At 42.8% G+C, this 26,089-nt stretch overlaps 1 protein-coding gene across 5 annotated transcripts in view; it reads right to left on the bottom strand.

Annotated features, from left to right (window-relative positions):
• ABR (ABR activator of RhoGEF and GTPase) overlaps positions 1–26,089 on the bottom strand; it is a 725,529-nt gene that overhangs the window by 405,444 nt on the left and 293,996 nt on the right. The window contains exon 1 of one of the 5 annotated variants that reach the window (XM_063955972.1): positions 7,935–8,109. The exons of the other annotated variants lie outside the window; for them this stretch is intronic. Within the exon in view, the coding sequence (XP_063812042.1) occupies positions 7,935–7,956 (22 nt within the window). The 5' untranslated portion in view covers positions 7,957–8,109. Of the gene's footprint in view, positions 1–7,934; positions 8,110–26,089 lie in introns of those variants that run through there. 5 annotated transcript variants of the gene reach the window in all.

Below are 26,089 nucleotides of genomic sequence, written 5' to 3'. Positions count from 1 at the left end.
CACAAACCAAGCATGAAGTCAAAGGAAATGTCTGTAGACCTCCAAGACAGGGTTGTCTCAAGGCACAAATCTGGGGAAGGGTACAGAAAAATATCTGCTGCTTTGAATGTCCCAATGAGCACAGTGGCCTCCATAATCTGTAAATGGAAGAAGTTCGGAACCACCAGGACTCTTCCTAGAGCTGGGCCCTAGTCAGGGAGGTGACCAAGAACCCGATGATCACTCTGTCGGAGCTACAGCATTCCTCTGTGGAGAAAGGATAACCTTCCAGAAGGACAACCATCTCTGCAGCAATCCACCAATCAGGCCTGTATGGTAGAGTGGCCAGACGGAAGCCACTCCTTAGTAAAAAGCACATGGCAGCCCACCTGGAGTTTGCCAAAATGCACCTGAAGGACTCTCAGACCATGAGAAACAAAATTCTCTGGTCTGATGAGACAAAGATTGAACTCTTTGGCGTGAATGCCAGGCGTCATGTTTGGCGGAAACCAGGCACTGCTTATCACCAGGCCAATACTATCCCTACAGTGAAGCATGGTGGTGGCAGCATCATGCTGTGGGGATATTTTTCAGCGGCAAGAACTGCGGAGACTAGTCAGGATAGAGGAAAAGATGAATGCAGCAATGTACAGAGACATCCTGGATGAAAACCTACTCCAGAGCACTCTTGACCTCAAACTGGGGCGACAGTTCATCTTTCAGCAGGACAATGACCCTAAGCACGCAGCCAAGATATCAAAGGAGTGGCTTCAGGACAACTGTATGAATGTCCTTGAGTGGTCCAGCCAGAGCCCAGATTTGAATCCGATTGAACATCTCTGGAGAGATCTGAAAATGGCTGTACACTGACACTTCCCATTCAACCTGATGGAGCTTGAGATGTGCTACAAAGAAGAATGGGCGAAACTGCCCAAAGATAGGTGTGCCAAGCTTGTGGCATCATATTCAAAAAGACTTGAGGCTGTAATTGCTGCCAAAGGTGCATCAACAAAGTACTGAGCAAAGGATGTAAATACTTATGTACATGTGATTTCTTCGTTTTTTATTTTTAATAAATTTTCAAAAATATCAAACAAAAACTTTTTTCACATTGTCATTTTGGGGTATTGTGTTTAGAATTTTGAGGTAAAAGATGAATTTATTCCATATTGGATTAAGGCTGTAACATAAAAAAAATGTGAAGAAAGTGAAGCGCTGTGAATACTTTACGGATGCACCGTAGTTATGAATGCTCCCAATCCAGCTCCTTCACCATTTTTCTTGTGAAAATTTAATTCTCTCTGCATGAAAATTGGAGACATTCATGCAGCAATTGGCACAAACAGCAACAGGTGTGTGTGTGTGTGTGTGTGTGTGTTGTTACACTTTTGTTAATGCTCTTCAATTTAGGATTACAAATGTGTCCTTATACATTGTTAGAGACTGTGCTGATTAATTTGATGTGACAAATTACTCAGCACAAATTAATCTGTGTGCAGCTGAATCTGCATATGAAGTGTGATGCAGCAGTTGCAGCTTTTTTCATGCCAAGTTTCATTGTGCTTCATATACAGATTCAATATACATGTGTCGCATCTCAAATTATCAGCACAGTCTCCTGGTGTGTCCTTGTTGCATTGCAATGCAAAAGAGAAGACGCCTGATGTTAGCAGAGTTGCATAGGACCCGCTGGCTCACTCACACCAAGTATATAAAATTAATTTGTGCAGTCACGTGAAGAAGTTTAGTCACATCACATTATGCCTAACATGGGCAAAAAGGACGCTACATTACTTGGCCTACTCACACATCATGGCATATTGAGGCTAGGTGTATAAAGACACAATTATATACTAGGTTTTTGTAATGGGGCTTCATTGAAGATAGTTATAATGTAAGTAGTCAACTCCTCATAGTAATTTCTGTCATGTTCATCTGATGATCAGGGTAACTTGATTGACTATCTATGCCCCAATGTGTTATTTCTGATCAGGTATCTGGGATTGTGTAGAGCAGACTTGCGGCCCACCATCACCAGATGAGTTACTGTTGGCCCGTCTGCTGTGCTCGGAGCTTATCTCCGATCGGGCAGCATTCACCATTCTGCACATGCAGAATAATGATAGAGATGGGGAAATGTCCACAGGGAATCTGCTGCGCATGCCCGACTGCCTTTGCAAAGCTCTGCCCCCTGCCGCATCCCGCCTGCTCAGTGTCATTAGCAGTCACGCCCTGTAGGTGTGTGTGCCCAGCTGCCCTGTGGACCCAGATGCCCTAATTGCAAGAAAATTCTTCTAGAATCTGGATAGAAAAACATCTCTCAATGAAAAAGGTAAATTGGAGGGAGCTGGCATGGGAGGCACAGAGGTCTGGCGGAGGGAGGGGACACAAGGAGCAAGAGGGGATACCAGTGGGCATGTGGCTGGACTGGAGGGACAGAGGGGGTTTGGAAGTGACATTTTATTAGCTCAAACTGCTATGTATTATAAAGAAGAGGGGGCCGCACAGTGATATATTATGGGGAATACTACAGCTTCCAGCTCACACTGATTTGTGGTATTATTAATATATAGAGGAGACAGAGACCACACAGTCATATATGAGAGGGAATAACACAGCTCCCAGCTCAAACTCTCTTTGATTATACTGAACTTTATTGTCGGTTTTTCTAATAAACCTTTCAAAATTGCATATAAAAATTTTCTTTTAACTTTCGGCCCACACAAGACTTAGGGCTATATTCAATAAGAGTCAATAGGGGCACATTTTTTCCGACACGTCTGGAAACCCGACTTGTCGAAATGCTGTCGGGGAAAGCAGGTGGATCGGCGAATACCCGCCGATCCACCTGCTGCTGTCGGAAACGGGGCCAAATCAGACAGGTTTTGGCCCCCTTTCCAACAAACTCAATCCGACTTGAAAACAAATCAGATTGAGGTGAGGAGACGGGGAGCGGTGCGGCGGGCTACGGGGATGATAGTACCTGCAGTGACTCCTCCGCCACTGCACAGATCGCTCCTGCTGCCAGCTCCGGCCGCCGCTGGAAGCTCCCCCGCCGGTTGGCGCACACTGCCCCCCCCCACCGCACACTGCTCCACCCGCTGGCCGCCGCACACTGATCCCCCCGCTGCTGCTGTCAGCGCACCAGGCAGCGGCAGGACAGGACACAGGGAACGCTCTTTGAATAGGGGTTGTCTGGTCCATTCCGACAACTGCATGTCGGAATGGATCCTACTCTTATTGAATATACCCCTTAGACTTTGATTATTCGGCCCGATTGGGATTTTGAGTTTCACATGCCTGGTATAGAGTGTCCCATAGAATGTCCTGCAACATTCTAAACTTTAATGGCATGAATTGATGGGACAGACTGTATACACTTGTATATTGTGTGTGTCTGAATCTGTTTAAAAAGCACAACAGAACTTGGCGAAAAAAAATCATGGCTGCCGCATCGCAGCAGATGCAGCTTCGTAGACAGATTTGAACTCAGTCGCCCGCAGATATACAAGTGTTACATATCTAATTGATGCAGCCTTGGGAAGCTGTTTTGTAGAATCGTGCTGCACCTAAGATGCAAATTTGCGGATAAAAGACGATCAGCACAAGCCAAGTTGCATGGGACCTGGCTAGCAGAGAAGGGCTGCTTGGCGTGACTGCAGCAAGTGTAAAACATCTGTATACCATGGTTTGTAGATCATAATGACCCATAGTTTAACTCAGATGCAGAAATCCTTGCAAATATTTTGACCTAACAGCTTCAATAAGTTATGTATACCATAATATAAGGGAGCTAAAACATACTATATACTGAATATGAGTACCGTAAATTGTTTACCAACATTTATATTCCCAATAACAACTCTGGGTACAGGGTGGTCCTGCCCATGGATGCAGCTAGAGACTTCAATCCTGTTGAGCATTGGTTCTCAATGCAAACATACCCTCAGCAGTTCACGTTTTGAGGATCGCTGTCTGTGGAAACACGTGGGATAAGGCATCTTGTATTGAAATGCATGCATTGGCGAGAAGGGATACTCCGGACACTGTTGGAGTGTCTTTTAACTTGCCCGTGGATCGGGTAACCTGGGGACGCCTGGTGTACTCTGTGACTACTGTGCATTTGTCTACTTTCTGTTGTCATCTGGTGAGAGACCAATCTAATCCTGCACTGCATATTTTTTATTTTGCATGTTAATAAAATACTGTTTTACACTATTGGAACTTTCTCCATTTGCTAAATGTGTGGTAGAGCGGTTGCTGTACAGAGACAGAAGGATTACTAGCGTGGGATTCATCTGAACAGGGCATGACCCACTGCTTTGGATGCGTTATTGTCTATAACACGCAGACCATTTTCTCTGGTAGGCTTTATCTGTTTGTGGTTTAAGAATATGCTGTATAAACAATGAGGGTTTTTTTTCTCTTTTTATGAGTCATTAAGACTATCAAGAGGATAACACCACTGAAGGAGAACTATCACTTGTGGACTATTCTCAAGTTTACCCCCCACGGATGCATTAGTGATATTTGATTCTATTTGTTGCTCATGTTGGAGTATGGGGGTGACACATGATATACCAGTGCGTCCAATAGGCTGCTTTTTTGTGTGCGCTTGTCTGTTTCACATATTGTTACAATATTAATGTTATTCTTACCAATCATCAAATTTGAACCCAATGATGCACTTATGATATACTCTGCAACTATGCCTTGGACAGAATTTAACAGCCATCAACCAAATTCAGTTAACTGTCTTTTGTTGGGTACTCCAACTCTCCTTCCTTATCCCATAAATCGGTAGACTCAATGCCATGACGCACACAGTCTGTACTGGGTGCATATGGTGCTAGACGCCCACTTAAGTGACTTCATATTGGTTTTTTAATTGTTTTACTCCACCACCTGTATGTAAATGAAGTGTAATCTTTTTAATGTTATATTCTCCTTGTAAAATGGACCAGAAAAATGCTAATCTCAAAGGCAGGTTCTTGAGCAGACACACTGTTATAAGATTACTAGGCAGAAGATGACTATAATTCAAATGGCCAGAGACTGCGGTGCAGTACAAATGAGTTTAGAAAAGGAAAGGTTAATAAAGAGCTAGAGGGAGAGATGAGCAGAATGAGATCTTGTGTGTGCGTGATAAGCCGTGGGAGGACTATAATTATATTCAAGAATTCCCGGAGGAATAAAGATACTGAGTTAACCATTTAGATAACAAAACATAAGTTGTTCCATAGCATCATGGCATGCTTACAAGATTTCCTTACTTCAGTATCTACAATGTTAGCAAATAAAGTTTTGGTCACAAAGAGAAAGACACCAATTCTGCCCATCAGGATAAGCTAATGTACAAGCTGATGTATTTGGAGGAGTGGGGGATCACTGGACTCTTTGTATACAAAATGTTTAAGGAGAAATGTAACCCATACATACACACATCATGTTCAATAATCATAAGTCACAAAAATGACTAAGTCTAGAACACATGATTGACTCACAAACCCAAGACTGAATGACGAACTTCTGCTCGGTTTTTAGCTCGTGATGTAAATAATGCATTATCTTAGGCTGCAAGCTTCATGCTCTAATACTAGTACAAAGGGCTTTTACTAAATGCTGCAATATTTTATGACACAGGAAACCCAATAAATAAGCTAGGAAAGAAAAACCTGCCGTATTATAATATTTGTAAGCTGTAAATAGGTTTAACAATAAGCTTTAAATGTTTGCTTATTGTTTTACAGTGTCTGCAGTGGATGATCAGGCAGGGGCAGCCCACTCACTCTATTGCGTTCAGCTCCTAAAGGGATGCCGCATGAAATATCCATCCACTTTGGTGCAATTAATTTATCCACATTATGTGTTTTACCTCACACATCCTAATTATGTGCGTGAGGACGTACACCTTACCCATCCAGTGTGCATGTACATCTCACCCATCCATCTTGTATGTGTGTGAATGCCTCATCCATTCACATATGTGTCATCAATTTATTGATTTATGTTTGAGTGGTTTGGTGGGAAACAATCTCCACAAGTTTTCAAAGGCTCCCTCATTCTGGGGGAACTAAAAATTATTTTTCCCAGGAGAATCTTCATCCAACCTTGGGGACTTGCGGTGGAGGTGTGCCTGGAGACACTTGCTCCCTACGAGGCCTTGTAGCTTTGGCGGTTACATCATGTCAAGGGATAGCTGTGGCAAAAGGGGACCTGCAGTACCTTTTTCCCACTGAAGTGCCTTATGTCCCCAGAGGAAGGGGATAAACTGGGCACTTATTCTTTTGTAGACCTCAGCAGTCTTTTTCACTGCACTGGGAGATTTAGATGGCATACATCGGGATTCAAAAAGTTGAAGAAAAAATGTGAAAACCCCCCAGAATATATAAAATGAACGGATGATTACCCCATAAAGTTCACATAAAAGCACTGAGAGATTAAGTGGTGTGTCCCCTAAATGGCAGAAAGAAGCAAATCTTATTACCAGAGGGGCTTAGCTATAATGAGTGCAGAGCGAGTGAAGCACACAGGCCACCATTTACTGGGAGCTAGGTGCATGCGCAGAGGATTCTGTCATAGTGCCAGCATCTGCTTCACTTATGCACCGAACTGCATGGAGACTACACAAGGGCTTCCTCCTATGATAAATGCCTGTGATACTTTGACTCTTTATCCTGCGTATAGTCTTCTATATATTACTACATTATTTAGGTATAGTACTGGTTAATTGTCATTTTGGAAATGCCTACTGGAGGTGGGAGGGAAAGCGGAGACAATCACATAGGTGAGCAGCACACACTGCGGGTTCCAGAGAATGTTACGTAAGTAACAATGGCCTAAGGGGGACATTTACTAAGCAGTGGTAAGCGCAGAGAAGTGAGCCAGTGGAGAAGTGCCCATGGTAACCAATCAGCAGTGAAGTAACATCTATAATTTGCATGCTATAAAATGATACAGAGCTGCTGATTGGTTGATGGGGTAATATCTCCACTGGCTCACTTTTCTGCTCTTATCACTGCTTAGTAAATGTCCCCCTAAATGTATTAAGCCTTAAAAAGTGATAAAGTGGAGATAGATAAAAAGTGCTTAATGACCAGCCAACCAGCTCCTGGCTGCCATGTCACAGGCTGGGTTTGAAAAATTAGCTGTTGACTGGTCATTTATCACTCTTTATCAGTCTTCCCTTTATCACTTCTTAAGGCTTAATAAATGTGGGCCAATGCGTTGTAAACATTAGGGCAAGCAGACCATACATACTCGTGTGTATTTATGAATAAATCCAAATATGGACATAGGTTAAAACATATTGCATAAGCCAGGCACATTGTACTTGTTGTAGAGATTATGGATGGAAGTAACCATGGAGCTACTTGACGTAGTAAACGATGCAAACGAATGTGTAGTAATATTAACAGTAGTGCAATTGCTGCCCCAGAACCATACTGTCTCATTACATGACTACCCTGGGCTTTGAATACCAGTCAGTGTAAAAGAAAATCTTGGAAAGAATGGAAAAGCAGATGACTGTGCTGTAATTCATGACTGGCCCTGTAGCAGCAAGCTTACGGTCATCATAAAGACAACTAAACAGAAACAGTCACTGTTTACAAAATCTGGGGGCGTTTACTTGGTGAGGAGATACAAATCTGCAGGAATCAAGCCATATACAGAAAGCTACAGTGTATATAGTGCAGAGAGCTGTGTATGTGACAGCTATCCCACCAATTCCAAAACAACAAGCCATGCCATCACATATATACTGGTTGAGAGACCAGAGCTCAGGTCTCCTCAGTCTACCCAACATGGACATTTAATATACAGTTAGACAGCACAGAATAATACAGATAAGTGCCCTTTTCCTCCAAAACATAAATAACCGATCAATGAATGTGGGCATCTGCACAACCTGGAGGACCCTAGGTCGACAAGCAGCAAGCAGGGGCCTCACTCACCCTGGTCCTGCAGACACTCCATTAATTGAGCAATGTAAGACAGCTGCAAACTCCCCCGGTGCAATCCATTCAAATTATTCTCTGCAGCTCCTGCTGGTACATTCACTTCACTCCCAGTGTACACAACAGATCCATGGAGGAACGGAGAAGCGATCGAGTGTTGTCCCTGTCAGTTTATCTGCTTGTCTGAGAGATGAGCTTCTATGTAAGGGAGAGGAAGGGGGGTTTATGGGCCAGGAGCCGGTCAATTACCGGCACAGGGGGCTCTCTTGGGGATGCCTGTAAGAGTGTGCAGGGGCGGGGACCTCAGGGAGGATGGAAAAAGCTTATGGAATAGTACATGATGGATATTGGAGCAGCAGAGTAAGAATATAGGATTCCACTTAACGATATGGCAGACACTGAATTGTACTGCCTGGTTTTACTCCAGGCTACAAGGAGAGGCTCCAGCTGACACTGCTCCTCTGCCTAGTGCACTGGCAGCATCCCAAATATATTGCAGCAGGCTTGGAGATTCACTCTGTACGATCACATGCAACAGCTCATGGAGCTATCCAAGGTTCTTACAGAACTAGAGCTTTGGTCAGCTCCATTAGAGCTACAACAGAAACTGTAGCAACTGAGTGATGACTATCTGTAAAGCTTCACAAGCACCTTTCTCTACCCAATGTAGACAGATAGACAGATTCAGAGTCACATTTGTTTTGTACTACTTACAATGCTACTAGCACTGCTGGGCGATTTTCAACATATATATATATATATATATATATATATATATATATATATATATAAATGTTATTCATGTTTACTGTGTCATGGCAGTAAATACATTTTTATAAAAATATATTGCATTATGGAGAATTTATTTTATCTCTGCATGCCATTTGGAAGCCTATATGTCCATCTGAATATAGAAGTCATATACAAAGCATAACCAAGAGTAGCCTTAAAGTTTTCCTGTCAGATTTTACGTGTTACATACAATATCCCAGCGGTTGGGAAGCCGGCAGTCAAAATACCGACTGCAGCATCCTGGCACTGGGAATCCTGACACTTGCAGAGTAAGGTAGGCAACCCTAAACCCTAACTAGCAGCCTAAAACTAACCCTCCCTCCCCTGCAGCCTAACCTTAACCCTCCACCGATGGTGCCTAACCTTACCCCACCACCACGCATTCTAATCCCAACCCTCCAAAGGGGTGCTTAAACCTAACCCACCCTCCTGCAGCCTAACCTTCCCTGGGCCACAGCACCAATCCTCCCACCTCAGTCTGAACCTAACCCCCCCTTACCTATCCTGAGTGGTGGCAGTTCCTCATTCTGTATCTCGGCGTTCACCATATTGGCTACGGCATTGTAATCTTCGTTGGGATTCCGAACACAAGGATTCTCAACGCCAGGATCCTGACCGCATTCCGATTTTACTGCTAGCAAAGCACTATCCCCACCCCTTAATCCATTGCTGTGCATATCACATTACTGGGATTTTTATTTCCTGTATTCTGCTATACTGGGGTACTGATATCATCTATATGCGTTTGACAGTCATTTCAGACCAAGTACGGAGATTGCAGCTATATATGAGAGATACTGTAACACATACAAACCTTAAAGAATTATCATCTGGTACACAGACATATTTTTTATACAGATGGGGGTGTGGTCTGCGCTCCCTCCAATTGGAATTTGTCTTTATGGGATAGGTTATATCAGTGCAGCCCAGGTGCCCGAGTCCCTGACGAAGCCCGGCATTCTGAAGCCGAGTGAAACGCGTTGGACACCCCCCCTCACATCCGCCCCCAACCCGGAGTTCCAGATCCCCTGACAAGCGCTGGCCGCAAGTACAGAAAGGACCGAGGAAGAAGCACTGCAGGCGCCTGCAGCAACATCGCGACCGCGGGGAGAGACTGACACACCGCCCAAGGTGAAAACATCAGGAGTCCCGAGCGGGACGAAGACATGTAAGTGAGAGACCTTTTACAAACATTGGACCCAAAGAAACTCACTTGCCAATACCCGGATCCACATAAAGAAATCCTCCCCCCTTTTTTTGCCGCAGAAAGGAGAGAGAGCGCGCTCTCTCATTTGGACCCAGTACACAGGGCCCTCCTCCTCAAACAGGAGAATTTATCAAGTGTTCTTACTAAGTGTTTTTTATAAAGTGTTTTTTGACTGTATTATATCAAGCTATTATTATTATTTGCTTTATCAGAATACTGGTACATTTATTTGAGACATATACATCTATTTTAATAACCACCACCGCTTTACACTAACAGCATCACTGCGACTCAGATGCTTTATTAATTAATATGGAACAAGAGAATGTGTGAGCAGTGAATTTTCATAATTACAGACAGCTGCTGTGGGGTGTTTATTAAGCCACACCCATTGGTATAAAAGTATTGCTGTCTCTCATTTTAAATGCTTATCTTAAGGTGGGTACACACTATTAGATATATCTGCAGATCAATTGATCTGCAGATATATCTATGTACGGATCGGGCAGTGTGCTGTGCATACACACAGCCCGATCCGTCGGGGGACTGACGTCATGAACTGGGTGGGCGCAGTTCACCTGTTAATCACCGCCGGCCGCCGCAGCATGTGTACGGGCGGTCGGACGACCGCCCCGTACACACACAGCGACGGGCCAATATATCGTTAGATATATTGGCTGTCGGCTGTGCTGCGCGGCCGACGCGATACGTCTGTGAACGACGGAGTTCACAGACGTATCGCCCGTACACACTGGCCGACGGTCCCGCGATGTATCGGCCGTTCAAGAGAACGGCCGATACATCGACCAGTGTGTACGGGCCTTAACACTGATTTTCGTTCTGTCTTTGTTTACAATAAAACAGTTTTTTATATTTAAACCTTTATGTATTACTGATTTCCTAAATATCAAGTAGCGCCACGGGTCCCTGTTTTTTCTGTATTTGGTACACAGACATGTCTTCTATAAGGACACTGCAAACTTTATTATTGGCACTTTGCCCCCACTATCTTTAATCTTATTACACTATTGAAAGTTATTTTTCTCCGTATTTAATGATATACAGGAAACCGTGATGACATCACCCAAGTCCAAAGAAGACACATACCAGACAGACCACTAAATGCTATCTCACAGGTTCTCAAACTCGGTCCTCAGGACCCCACACGGTGCATGTTTTGCAGGTCTCCTCACAGAATCACAAGTGAAATAATTAGCTCCACCTGTGGACCTTTTAAAATGTGTCCGTAATTAATACACCTTTGTACCTGCTGGGTTACCTGCAAAACATGCACTGTGTGGGGTCCTGAGGACCGAGTTTGAGAACCCCTGGGCTATCTACTAATCCAGGAATTCCTTTGAGTGATGAGCATCACTAATTCTTCTTTTTGGTTCAAGAAATATCATATAGCTAGTCAATTAAAAGGTAATTTCCTCCTGCAGTAACTCTACGGGTAACACACGTTAATCCATAGTTCCGTGTTAAGTTCCAGGAGCTATGGGTCAACACTCTCACAGCAGCCATGGAAAGGGTAAAAGAGCACAAGTTTATCTGTTTGCACCCTCTTGAACCTCAGGAGAGTGCAAGCAGAAAGCTGCAGTAAGGTGCAGCTCACAGGCTGCAAATGAATAGCTCTGGGAACTAAGCCTAGTGGGCTTATGCAATATACCCTATATGACCTACTGCTATTTAAAGTTCTAATTTTTGTATTATATACTGTACTACTGATGATTTAGCACATATAAATAGATACTGTAAGTGTACATATATAGGTGTGTGTGTGTGTGTGTGTGTGTGTGTGTGTGTGTGTGTGTGTGTGTGTGTGTGTGTGTGTGTGTGTGTATTTATTAACAGATTCTCATATAGCACAGAAAATTCTGTTGCGCTTTACAACTGGAAACAGTGATAAAACAAAACTGGGTAGTAACAGACAGCCAAGGAGGTAGGAAGGCCCTGCTCACAAGCTATCTATCGTGCATGTATATATAAGTGCAAAAAAAATGCACAAGAATCTATATAAGTCTGTAAATAATGCTGAGAGTTTTCCGCACTCTGTCCTCATTAGTAAATTTTTTGTTTGTGCAGGTAGAATTTTTTATATTGTTCAGGTATAAGATACATAATTCAATCATACGTCTTTTGGAAAAAAAAAAAAAAAACAGAACAGAAATCAGTTGCTTTTATTATATATATATATTTAATTTTTTTTTAAGTTATGAAAAGGGAAGAACACAGGACAAGTAAGCATGGCATAGCACAGATCAAAAAAAGTCCACAATGAGCAAAAATAGCAATTGGTAAGGAAAGGACATTACCCCATCCCCCAAAAAGTGTAACATTCTGTTGCTTTTTTAATAGTCTACTGTAACCACATAAACTAAACTCTAGTAATATATGATGGCCTGTTAGATCACATCCCTCTTAAGTTTAGAAAACATTTTTATTCCTTGCCATGGTAAAACATGCTCGGCTTCATTTTCCTGAAATAAGGTGAAGGATTAAAACAATCAACTCCATTTAGCCAAGCTTGGGCAACATTTGTGTGGGAAGCATTACAGACCAGAATGTAAAAGATATTCTTGCATGGTTACAGATTAATTTATCTCATGGTAATTAATTAATTATGGTCTTAATATGAGTAAAAACTCACCCAAGAACAATTACTAAGGTCACTCAAGGGCAAGACAACGGAGGAATTTGAAGGTAAATTAGGATATCAATGTGTAATCATTACATTGTAACTTGTTTGCGAGACATAAAGGGGGTGATTCAGTTGTTTGTCACGCCCAAACGCCTACCACTTTAGACTGGGTGGTATTCAACTGCTGTTTCGACAATAGGCGCCCATTATTTTTTCACACTGATCACACCCAAATAGATAGGGTTTAGTCGCATAAAGCAGCTATTTTGCGTCACATGGAATATGTGCAAAAATGCAGACCTTTCACATATTTCTGCAAACAAGAAATAATGGGTGCATACAGTTTTTGCAAAAGAATGGGGCAACAATAGAACTGCTCCGGTAGGTGCAGGGTGCCCATAAAAACAATTGAGTTCCTCACAAAGTGTTACGCATTTTGTAGAGCTTGCATTCCTTCACAGTATTAACAATAGGTTGCAGGTGTATTATAAATATGATTTAATGTGTGTGTTTCCTGTCACATAGATTCTTGGCACAAAGATTCCTTAAATCAATCAAGTTCTCCAAAGATTACAAATTAGTACAGTTTGGGGCTTAAAGGTTTTCCCTAGAAGGTCAATTGCTCCCATTTGATTCTCCAGCCAAAAGGCCTGAAGCCTGATGTGCAATGTGCCCCTTTGCTGCATGAAAAGGCACTAGTGAAGGGGACATCATGTGCACAGATTTTAGGTAGCGTAATTAATCCCTGCCATAGCCTTTTGGCTGGGGCAAGAACAGGTTTAATAACTTCCAACAAAGGTCTGGGAGCAGCTATATGGCAATATATTTCTCTAATTTATACTTTTTCCCTTTATTTTATACGTTCACACTTTTTATGGGGTGGATCCTTGTTACTGACATCTCTCCCCACTTTGGTGAAGTCCTCCTCTTCTAGATTGCTTAAGGCACTGAGGAAAGTTTGACCAACCTTGCGGAACAAGAGAGCCCATATTGAATATTAGTCACTCCACAAAATTGCTGCATCCAGTTTCATCTGTCTTTTAATTTCCTGTCTAATGTCGAGTAAAAAAATAATGGATTTGTATACACAGAGAATATTGACTACATGCCTTGCCCAAAATATCAATCTGATTTGGTATCTGTGGTTTTGCTTCTAAAGAATAGGGACAGCTGGGACTACTTGAGGATAAGAAGGAGGCAAAGTATATAGTTTAAAGCTATAATTCAAGAGTAATTCTGTCACTGAAAGAGAAAACTAGAGCCTGTATTTCTAGGAAATAATAAATATGCCATGGCCTATGCAATCAGCAAAGGTGTCTGACAACACACAACCATGCGATAGCCTGCAGAAACACAAGTGCTAAACAGATTTACAGCACGCATCCCACAGTCATGTTACTGTAGCCAAAGTCATGAGGGGAATGATGATTGGCCTACTCACACTAATCTAGTCAGCCAATTCATGGGCAATTTCTGTATTAACAAGACCATGTGTTATGGGGTCAATGATATCAGCAACACTCATTTATAGTGCTTTATAGATAGCGTGTATCGGAGAATGAACTACATCTCATTATGAAAGTTAATCTATAGCTGTATCTATTTTTGGTGACTGAAATCAATGTGACCTTTCCAAACAACTATTGCACATTAGGAGCCATATGACATCCAATTAGGATACCCAGAAATAAACAGTGTCCGACGTGCCAGCACTCAGGGGATAACAAATGCCATGTGCCCACCATATTATTCAGCAACACTACTGCAATGTGCCGGATATATATGCTGCCTCATTGTAACCTACTCTACATGCTGCTGGTGGCAATGGCAGATATGTGGACAATGTTAAGTTTACCCAGAATCATCAATTTCTTAGGTATTTAACGGTGTCTTAACATAATACATTCTGTGGGTATGGTGACATTTGCCCAGTGGAATTGCAGCATGTACTAAAATGGGAGACTGTATGGAGATAGAATTTAAACCACTAATGTCCCTATTAGCGTTTTTGTGGCTTTACTCAGAATCAATGAAGCACTTTGTTACTGCTCAAATGGTACAAAAAAAAACGTTGAAGATGCCATAATCTCAGATAGATTATTATATTTCTATATAAGGTTATCCAGTTTGTCTATACAGTGCATCCGGAAAGTATACACAGCGCTTCACTTTTTCCACATTTTGTTATGTTACAGCCTTATTCCAAAATGGAATAAATTCCTTTTTTCCCTCATAATTCTACACACAATACCCCATAATGATGACGTGAAAGTTTTTTTTGAGATTTTTGCTAAATTTATTAAAAATAAAAAACTAAGAAATCACATGTACATACTGTAAGTATTCACAGACTTTGCTCAAAACTTTGTTGATGCACCTTTGGCAAAATTACAGTCTCAAGTCTTTTTGAATATGATACCACAAGCTTGGCACACCTATCTTTGGGCAGTTTCACCCATTCCTCTTTGAAGCACCTCTCAAGCTCTATCAGATTGGATGGGAAGTGTCGGTGCACAGCCATTTTCAGAACTCTCCAGAGATGTTTAATCGGATTCAAGTCTTGGCTCAGGCTGGGCCACTCAAGGGCATTCACAGAGTTCTCCTGAAGCCACTCCTTTGATATCTTGGCTGTGTGCTTGGGGTCATTTTCCTGCTGAAAGATGAACTGTCGCCCCAGTCTGAAGTCAAGAGTGCTCTGGAGCAGGTTTTCATCCAGGATGTCTCTGTACATTGCTGCATTCATCTTTCCCTCTATCCCGACTAGTCTCCCAGTTTCTGCAGCTGAAAAACATCCCCACAGCATGATGCTGCCACCACCATGCTTCACTGTAGGGATGGTATTGGCCTGGTGATGAGTGGTGCCTGGTTTTCACACCAAAAAGTTCAATCTTTGTCTCATTAGACCAGAGAATTTTGTTTCTCATGGTCTGAGAGTCCTTCAGGTGCATTTTGACAAACTCCAGGCGGCCTGCCATGTGCTTTTTACTAAGGAGTGGCTTCCATCTGGCCACTCTACCATACAGACTTGATTGGTGGATTGCTGCAGAGATGGTTGTCCTTCTGGAAGGTTCTCCTCTCTTCACAGAGGAATGCTGTAGCTCCGACAGAGTGACCATCGGGTTCTTCGTCACCTCCATGACTAGGGCCCTTCTCCCCTGATCGCTCAGTTTAGACGGCCGGCCAGCTCTAGGAAGAGTCCTGGTGGTTCCAAACTCCTTCCATTTACGGATGATGGAGGCCACTGTGCTCATTGGGACCTTCAAAGCAGCAGATATTTTTCTGTACCCTTCCCCAGATTTGTGCCTCGAGACAATCCTGTCTCAGAGGTCTACAGACAATTCCTTTGACTTCATGCTTGGTTTGTGCTCAGACATGCACAGTCAAGTGTTGGACCTTATATAGACAGGAGTGTGCCTTTCCAAATCATGTCCAATCAACTGAATTTATCCCAGGTGGACTCCAGTTAAGCTGCAGGAAAATCTCAAGGATGATCAGTGGACACAGCATGCACCTGAGCTCAATTTTGAGCTTCATGGCAAAGGCTGTGAACACTTATGTACATGTGATTTCTTAGTTTTTTATTTTTAATAAATTTGCAAAAAATGTTAAAAAACTTTTTTCACGTTGTCATTATGGGGTATTGTGTGTAGAATTTTGAGGGAATTAATGAATTTATTATATTTTGGAATAAGGCTGTAACATAACAATATGTGGAAAAAATGAAGTGCTGTGAATACTTTCCGGATGCACTGCATGCAACTTCTAAAAAACAAACACCACATTTGTCTGGGGAAAGCCAATGTCAAAAGCGGAGACTACAGTCACCTGACTTTCTGTGACATCCCTGTCCCGTGTGTGTTTGTGATTCCCACAATCCACTACTGTAAAAGCAAGGCTACCAAGACCTACTACATTACTGAGGGCTGAGCGAGAATGACAGTACTATCAACACTCCATCTATTTAATGTATATTATTCACACCTGTGTACACAGAATTTTATACATATTATAAATCAATTCATGTCAAATTTCTGTCTTTACTCAATAATTAATCGTTCCCCACTACTTCAATTCACTATACATGACACTATATATGAGGCAGCAATCAAAAATGTAAATGTTTAAATTCAGATTTCAGCACAAACACTGCATATGAAATAGAGTGGAGAAACGGGTGTATGTACAAATACAGGCTTTATATATCATGACAGCTTTATCACTCCTCTGTGACAGGAGCTTTCACTCTTAACCCCAACCTGTCACCACAGGAGAGATTCAGCGCTATGAAAACTAGAATCTGTCAAAAGGGAAAAGCTAGAACCCAAAGCCCCCATGTGGCACCACCTACTTTATATTTTTCAAAAAGGGACCTAAAGTAGAAGACGGAATACAGGGAACAACAAACATCCGGTCTTGAAAAGTAGGACTTCCATTTGAACTTAGATTTAAAGAAAGAAAGAATTGATTACATAGAATATTTTTACTATTGCACAAACCAGTTTCAGATGTTAAATTTTAGTGCTGAACAATGGCTTAGAAAAGAGTTGAAACCCAGAAGTGTCTTCTTGTGTTAAAATCAACAATACCACTGTCCTGAGGCCATACTGAAAAAGGGATGTGTAGAATTACATGCCAGGCTGTCACACTGCAATCTTTGCAGCACCTACTAGCTTGTTACAGCATCCCAAAGGAACAGAGTAATAAATAGGCTTTAATATAAGAGTATAAAGGCTGACCATAAGAAAATTAAACTGGCCTAAAATCTATTGACTGCCACTTGTAATTCTAGCATTTTTTCAGTAATAAGAGAACGATTATGAACAAACCTATGACCCACACCCACTCATTTTACTATCCTAGCAATGCAATAAGGTAGCCAGGACAGCTACAGCACCCATCTAGTAGCGTACTGCCTTTACCTGATGATTATGAGTAGACACATTGCCTAACCTGCACCTGCCTCATCTAAGTTAATTTTCTGCTTGGTTGCTGTAAGTCAGTACATTTTGCATTCTCTTTTCCTGACAGCCTCTTCCTAATAGTACTGGTATACAGAGTAATAAACAGATTCAGATTGTATTCTAGCAGTGTAAAAACAAAGACGCCTGCTACTGCTGCTTTGGGGAGAGCAAAGAAACATTACTGCAGTTGCTCCGTTTGTAAACCACAAAATGGCTGCCCCCAAGGAGACAGACATACATCAACATAAATAAAATACTCTTCTGCATAAGAATGCATATACTGTAGGCTATTCAATAATGTCCACAGTGGTCCTGAAATCTGTAAAAGCCATCCAACTCTTTTACCATAGCAGTCTATTTGGGAATGGCACAACATTTAACAGTTAATTTATAGAACCAAAAACCATCATTGCTAATGATGTACAATTTTAAAGGGTGCTGATAAATCAACACCACTTTAGGTGAGGCAATGTATAAACGTTACAATGACCGCTCTCTACTAGTGAAAAGCTACAGCCTGTATCTGCAACAGTAAGGAAAGCTGTCATACAGATAAGCCTCCGTAATAACAATGCAATTTTCTCAGCCTTACATCACCCTGTTGTCGGAAAGCCAAGCCCTGCCTAGAACCGCTGCTTAGCATATCTGGACTCGTACTATAAACAGGCATGCTGATTTTCCTATTAACCAGGGTCCGTCACCATAGCAACAGGCTCTTGCAGTACGCTTCTCATTGGGGAATATAACATTGTAAACAGCACAGATGCCTCTGTTATCCATGAGGAGATATATCGGAATCTCACCACCAGTATAATCCCATAACCACAGGGGTCTTCAGTTTTAATTTTTTATTATTTAAAAATATATATATTTTTTTCAATTGATGAAAAACACTTATCCAGCACATTCACAGTGGCAAATCCTGGTACATACTGTACACAGCCATTATAAACTACACATCGCCTACTAGCGTATGACCTGCCTGCAGTGTTCCTTCAACACTCCGCACCACAGGGAGGTAAAGGGCGGGAGGGATAGAACATTAGGAACTTGCCAATGAATTACAGCCATTCCCATTAGCAATAGTGCTTTCAACCTGCAAACTATACGGCGTCAGCAGATTAGTGAGGACACTACAGAACAAAACCCCAGAACAGGAAGCGTCTGGTAACCAGCTGACTTAGAAGAGACTTACAGGGCTCTCTGCCTACAGTATACAAAGTTTTTCCATTAGAGACTTGCTGGTCCAATCACTCATTAAAAATCCCACTTACCAAGAGGCAATGTAACACTCTTGTTATAGGATTTGTTCCTCTATACTTTTTCATGTGCCTAAAGGCACAGTACGAATGGAATATATATTTCTCTAACGACCCAGGGGATACTGGGATGGTCTTAGTACCATGGGGTATAGATGGGGTCCATTGGAGCCTTGACACTTTCAATTTCTTCAGAGTGTGCTGGCTCCTCCCCTCTATGCCGCTCCTGCAGACTCAGTTTAGAAAAATGTGCCCAAGGAGCCGGGTGCATACTCTGGAGCACCAGAGTGTTTTCTTTTCTTCAACATTTATTTTAGTTTGTTGTTTACAGGTAGAACTGGTTGGCACCAGTCTGCCTGCGCCGTGGGAATTAGAGGGGGGACCGGTACCAACTTCTTGAAGGGTTAATGGTGTGGATCCCCGCTGACAGAACATCGCTCCTTTATTGCGAGTGGTGTTCCCGCAATAGTTTATACTGGCAGAGTAATATTTGCAAAGAAAATGGGGTTAAAACCCCTTGTCAGCACCAGTGCCAGTGTGGGCTTGCACAGAGGGACATCAGCAGCGCTTAAGCTGTGTGCTAGCTTCCCGGAGAGCGGGACCAGCGGCTCAGGGTGCAATTTCCTGCTGCAAGGAAGCGCTGCTCCTCCTAGGGACCCTCTCTAAAGCACCTTGTTTAGTACAAGGGGGTTTATCCGGTGAAGCAATATACTGTATGTGTATATAATATTCTAGGTCCCTTATCTAAGGTTCCCAGTTACTGCCCGGCAAAGCACTGCTTTGGCTGTAGAGGCAAGGTGTGCTGGTTTCTCCCTCTCTGTCTCATTCCTAGCAGGCTCTCTGGGTTACTGTTTTTTAACGTGTGTGTGTGTGTGTGTGTGTGTGTGTGTGTGTGTGTGTGTGTGTGTGTGTGTGTGTGTATACTCTGCTGTACAGTATGTCAGGCAAGAAAGTAACATGCCAGTCCTGCAGCACACAGGTTTCCCCTCCCACAGGAGGGATCTCTGTTGTGTGCACAGTGCAGGCCTCCTTCACAAGGAAGCAGCACTCAAGAGCCAGTGTGGCTGGACTCAATAAAAGGAATGATTACAGACACCTCATCTGAACTGGCTACTGCCAGGCAAGAGTTTAAAAGTAGTCTAAGGTAAGAATTCAGACCGCAGACCAGCCTCTCAGCCCCCTACACTTATTTCACAAAAAAGTACATTACCCCAAGTGCCAGATCTGGAGGAGGGGGAGGTGGTTGTAGATATGGGGGACAATACTGTCTTAGGGAGTGGAAGCTCTTATCTACTCTACTTGAGATGTCCTGAATATACCTGATAAGGAGACAGACACAGTAAAAGTATTGTTTTTTTTTTTTGGATAATTCAATGTCCTGGCTGTCACGTAAACTCATGCTGCAGGACCAGTAGCTATCTCCTTAAAAGACCCTGCTGATCATAACTTTGAGACTACTCTCAAATCCATTTACACAGCAGTGGGAGTTGCTCAGAGACCCACAATTGCATATGGATGTATTACAAGGAGGGCCATCATTAAATGGCCGGGTAATATACTTAAATGTTTAGACACAATGCCTCAGGTTGGGCTTCTCACGCTCCTGTGACATGTACAGGATTCTGCAGTGGGTAGCAATCTAGGAAATAGGCCTGATCAATGGTCGCTCAAACATGGCGGTGTCAGCGCGCAAAGCGTTATGGCTGCGGCAATGGACAGCAAACGATTCAAAGAAAGGTGTAGAGAGCCTTCCCTTTACGTGGGAGGCTTTGTTCGGTGATGAATGGAACAAGCAGATTTCACATGTTACGGCTGGTAAATCCACCTATCTCCCATCTGCAGCTCCGCCGGCTGGATGTGCTTGCCCAGGCCCCTCTCAGCAGTCCTTTCGCGTTGCCAGATTTAAGGGCAAGGTCAGAGGTACCTCCCAGGCTGCTAGAGGACCCAGAGTAAACAGCGCAGACCACCGGCCGCAGGTTCAGAGGAGCAGTGCTCAGGCTCGGCCTCTTCCATGCTCTCAGCATGAAGGTTGGCCCCAGAAGATTCTGGGGGCCTTACAAGTGGGAACTCACCTCAAATATTTTAGTCACATTTGGGATTGGAGTTTAAAAACGCTCCCACCTCACAGATTCTTCAGCTCGAGCTTACCAGTTTCACACAAAACAGTAACCTTGCAGAAGACATACAAAAACTGTTACAGATGCAAGCCATTTCCGCCTCAACTCCAATACAGGGGTTATTATTCCAGCCTGTTGGTGGTACCGTAACCGGTCGGTTTGGTACGGCCGATCTTAAACCTCAAATCACTGAACCCGTTCTACTGAGTGATCCACTTCAAGATGTAGTCTCTGAGAGCGGTGGTCTAAGGTCGGAAAGAAGAGAAATTCCTGGTATCTCTGGATATCAAGGATGCGTATCTTCACATCCCGATATGGCCGTCTCTTTGGGCTTACCTCGTTTGCACTGCAGGACAGTCACTACCAGGTCCAGGCCTTGCCTTTCGGTCTCTCAATGGCAACGAGGGTGTTATCAAACGGTTATGTCTAGAGCACAGCTGATGGAAAACATCAGCCTTCCAATGCAACTAATCACGGATCATGGGTGCATTCTCAATCTGCAGAAATCCCGTCTAGAACCTACGCAGAGGTTTCAGTTCCTGGTAATGATACTGGACACGGTGTCTCAGAGTGTTCATTAATATGTACAAGGCAAAGACAATCAGACAATGGTTCATTCCATTCTGAAGACGGACAAATTCTCGGTACATCTTTGCATACGCTTACTGGGAAAGAGGATGGCCTCCTACGAGGCAATTCGGTACAGAAGATTCCATGCACGACCATTCCAGCTGGATCTGCTGGACAAATGGTCTGGGTCACATCTGCACATGTGCCAGATGATATGCCTTTCACCAAAAGCCAGGATTTCCCTCATATGGTGGTTGCAGATCTCCCTCCTGGAGGAGGGTCGATGCTTCAATATTCAAGATTGGATTCTGTTGACAACAGATGCGAGCCTCCGTGGGGCTTGGTTCTAAAGAAGGTGGTTGGATCAAGATGCCTCGCTTCTGATAAATGTTTTGTAATAGGCCCTACACACTGGGCGAAATCACTCAAAGATATGAACGATCTCGTTCATTAATGAACGAGATACCGATCATATCTTTGAGTGTGGAGGCATCAGCGATGAACGATGCGCGGCCCCGCGCTTGTTCACCACTGGTGCCCCGTCGGCTGTGCATGCAGGCCAATAAGGATGATCTCGTCCATATTTTCCTGCACATCTATGGAGCCGTGTGATGGGGGGAGTGAAGTAACTTCCCTCCCCCCATCACTGCCCCACCTTCCCCCGGGCAGCCGTATCCGTCGTCGGGCAGCTCGGCGGCGGATCTTTAAATGTGTAGGGCCCTTAACTCAGGCCATTTACAATGCCCTTCTGCTGACCTCTTTCTATCCTTCAGTATCAGGCCATACAGGTACGGTTGGAAAACGCACTGACTGTGGTGTACATAATCCAACAAGGAGGTCCAAACAGCAGAGCTGCAATGAGGGAGGTGCCCAAGATACTCCTCTGGGCGGAGCGGATTGCCAAGGCCATTTCTGCCATATTCATTCCGGGAGTAGACAATTGGGGAGCAGACTTCCTCAGCAGACACGATCTGCACCTGGGGGAATGGGGTCTCCACCCGCAAGTGTTTCAGCAGCTATTTATTTGGTGGGGCTACCCGCAAATCGACTTGTTGGCTTCTCGGCTCACCAAGAATCTTCTGCGTCACTGTTCCGGGACGAGGGATCCATAGGCCGCAGCAGTGGACGCTCTGGCGGCGCTGTGGATTTACCGTTTGGTATACTTGTTCCCTCCAATTCCTATAATTCCCAGAGTTATCAAAGTACTTAAAGGGAAAGAGTTCAGGCAATTCAGGGCCTGGTATGCAGACATCCTAGCCTTGTCACTCAAAGGCCCCTGGCCTCTGCCAATTCAGGATGATCTTCTTACACAAGGGCCGTTCGTCTATCAAGACTTACCACGGCTAAGTTTGATGGAATGGAAGTTGATTGGGAGGTTTTGGGGGTTTTTTTGCCAGGAAAGAGATTCCGGGAAAGGTTATCTCGACAATGCTCCAAGCCGAGCAGATGGTCGCGTCGAAACATTACCATCGCAAATGGAGAAAATGTGCCTCTTGGTGTGAGGGTCGACCGTATTCTGTGGATTTTTATCTGGGACGTTTCTTGCACTTCCTGCAGGCTGTTGTGGATGTGGGCCTACGTTTAGGCACCATAAAAGTTAAATATCTCAGCCTTGTCTTTTCTTCCAGGGAACAACTGGCTGTTCTCACAGTTGTCCAGAGGTTCTTGACGTATGTCATTCATATTCGACCACCTTTTGTATCTCCCACAGCGCCGTGGGTTCTTAATCTGGTTCTGGTCTTTCTCCAATCGGATTGATTGAACCTGTTCACAAGGTGGACATGGAGTATTTGACGTGGCAGGCTATCATGTTGTTGGTCTTGGCCTAAGTGAGGCGTGTTTCGGAAATAGGTGCCTTATCCTATAAGTGTCCTTCTCTGGTGTTTCATGAGGATAGAGCGGAGCTCATAACTCACTAGACATTCTTGCCTGAGGTGGTGTCGGCATTTCATATCAATTTGCAGATTGTGGTTCCGGTTGTCACTGGCACGTCTGCTACACCAATGTCCTTGGAAATGGTTCGGACTTTGGAGATATGTCAAGAGGCCAGCACGTCTCAGAAAATCAGACTCGTTTTTTGTTCTCTATGATGCCTCAAAGATTGGTTGTCCTGCTTCGAAGCAGTCTATCGCATGTTGGATTGGGCTTACGATTCAACAGAGTTACTCTTTGGCGGTGTCGAAGTCAAAAAAATATTACATAAAAAGAACATACAAACTACACACATATAAGTCGCTATACTTGCAAATACGCGCAGCGAGCACAGCAATATATGGTAACACACGCATTTACACGGACATACCACAGAGATGGATTCGACACTTATTTCATGCAGTACATAATTATGATAGTGTCAAGCGCCGGACATCATGGTGATTTGGAATTATGTAATGAAGTGGTGTCATGTATGTGTATTATTTGAACGAAACAAGATAGAGCGGTCATATTTACTATTAAAGCAATCAGATTAATGTGTAGATTCATTTGATACTTGTTATAAAGTTGTAGGACATTGCAACAAATAATTATGATTAAATGTATGTAAGCTAAAATCACTTTTATTAGAACAATAGATATTCCAAACAGGTAGTGGACAGGAAGCTCAGGCCAGCCCCATTGGACATCCCCAAGGCTGAACCTGTTCAGCATATACAAAGAGACTAGTGCCTCATCATGAATGAGTGAGTGAGTCCCCTCCCCCAGAAACTAGATAACACATTGCTGACCACACAGGAGGTGAATTGCTTTTTGGTACCAGAGGATGAAGGATTTGCTGGCAGACCAGTTCCTGCATTTATTTACAGAGAGAGTGATATGGAAAGACGAATTTATATAACTTAAGGATAATGGTATTGTATGCTGGCCTGTAACTGTATGTAACTGTGACTGTAACTGTATGTTTTAACTGCTTACTGTGTGAGTTGTAACCATGTAACTATAGGTAAACTGTACTTTGTAATATATTAAATCCATATCCTTTTAATAACAAATATATACATCAATGAGCTTTGGAACTCAGATAATGTGTGGGTGTATTGTTTTCTCTTATGGGATGCAGTGTTTTGCGATGTACAGCGCACTTTTATCGTATATGGTAATAAGATGCGCCTGGCGTCTGCAATATATATTAGAGTGGGCATTTTAAATATTTGTGAGAAAGCAATTTGGCATTCACAGATGAGGGCTCTTACGGGATATCAGGGTCTTAATGATGCACTGTACATTACAAACGCGGCTGTAATCGACCGGCTCCGATGGACGCATCGCGACGCTGATGAAAATAACATCCACGTGTATTGTGATATCAGTAAGCCAATGATATGAAATTTCAAGGGACAATGCGTTTCTCATAATATTTAAGATGCTAAAATGTATTTTTATTGTTGCAAAACAAAGTTCAAATAAGTCATATTGTATTCGATTCAGATTGGATTGTTTATATGTTAAGTAGGTTTAAAAGTACGTTTAAAAGTTGCTGCATAGCCTTGATATCGTTTTTTTTTTTTAACTCAGGCCTAAAATAACTTCTGGTGCTTGTATAATGTGTGATTTCTTTGTGACAAAGGAAGCCGCATGGTCTGTTCTCCATTTTGGACTAACCACATGGCCTGTCCACCATTTTGTGTAAACTGAATGCATGTGGAAGGGGGAGGAGCAGTGGCCATTTTAGGAAGGTCATTTTCTAAATAGCTGATTTTCAGTCTGCACAGAATAATCAGTTTCCTTGGTCACATCAAACATCATTTATGAGTTACTAATGCATTTATTTAACCCATGCCATAGTCAATTACAAATAGTTTCAGTTGGGCCTAGTGAGAGTAAATGGTGAGATAAATGCTTGGCTTGCTGCAAGAAATTGAAAAAAACAAAAACAAAAAAAAACAAAAAACTTTTTTCTTCTTCTTTCCCAGGATTTAGTTAACTCTCTGTTTGCTATAGGATAGCCATTGAAATGCAAATTAACCTGTGTAACTACTTTTTCTTAGCAGTGAAAACCAAATAGCTTTGATATGCAAATAAGAGGTAAGGTGTCTCTTAGGAGACCAGTGAATGGTACATATATATATACTATTATTATAATTATGTGTATATTTATATCAGTGTATGTTCTGAAGATAGCTATCCAATCTGAATCATATCATTTAAATTATTGATTATTGCTAGAGTCATTATAGATCTGTGTGAAATAGGATACATTTGTTGCTATATAGGTAAATTTTAAATAACAGTATTTTAAGGAAGTGTAAAGACAAACGCAGGTCTGCATAAAAGTTTATACAGAACAAGTTGTCTCTAGTGGGCAATAGTAATTAGTATTGTTCACATTTATAGAGCTGTGTGATTTATTGCGGACGCAGGGTTTTGTACACGTGTCTCGGACAAAGTAAAGGACTGCGCACGCAGCATAAGGGACGCGCACGGTCGCATGTTTACGCAAAGTGCGTAAGAATGCGGGCGCTGAGTACAAATTATACAATAGTGTCGTTTAGTTCAAAGGTGGGATAGTAGACATTTAATACAATAGCACATAACTATCAGATTTCAAAAGCAGGTTACTCTAAATTTAGTTTAAAAACTGTATTGCCTCTGGGGTAAAGCTGCCTA

This window comes from Pseudophryne corroboree, chromosome 2 (assembly GCF_028390025.1).
Source record: "Pseudophryne corroboree isolate aPseCor3 chromosome 2, aPseCor3.hap2, whole genome shotgun sequence".
Taxonomy (NCBI): domain Eukaryota; kingdom Metazoa; phylum Chordata; class Amphibia; order Anura; family Myobatrachidae; genus Pseudophryne; species Pseudophryne corroboree.
This window is presented reverse-complemented; position numbering and strand designations above follow the sequence as displayed.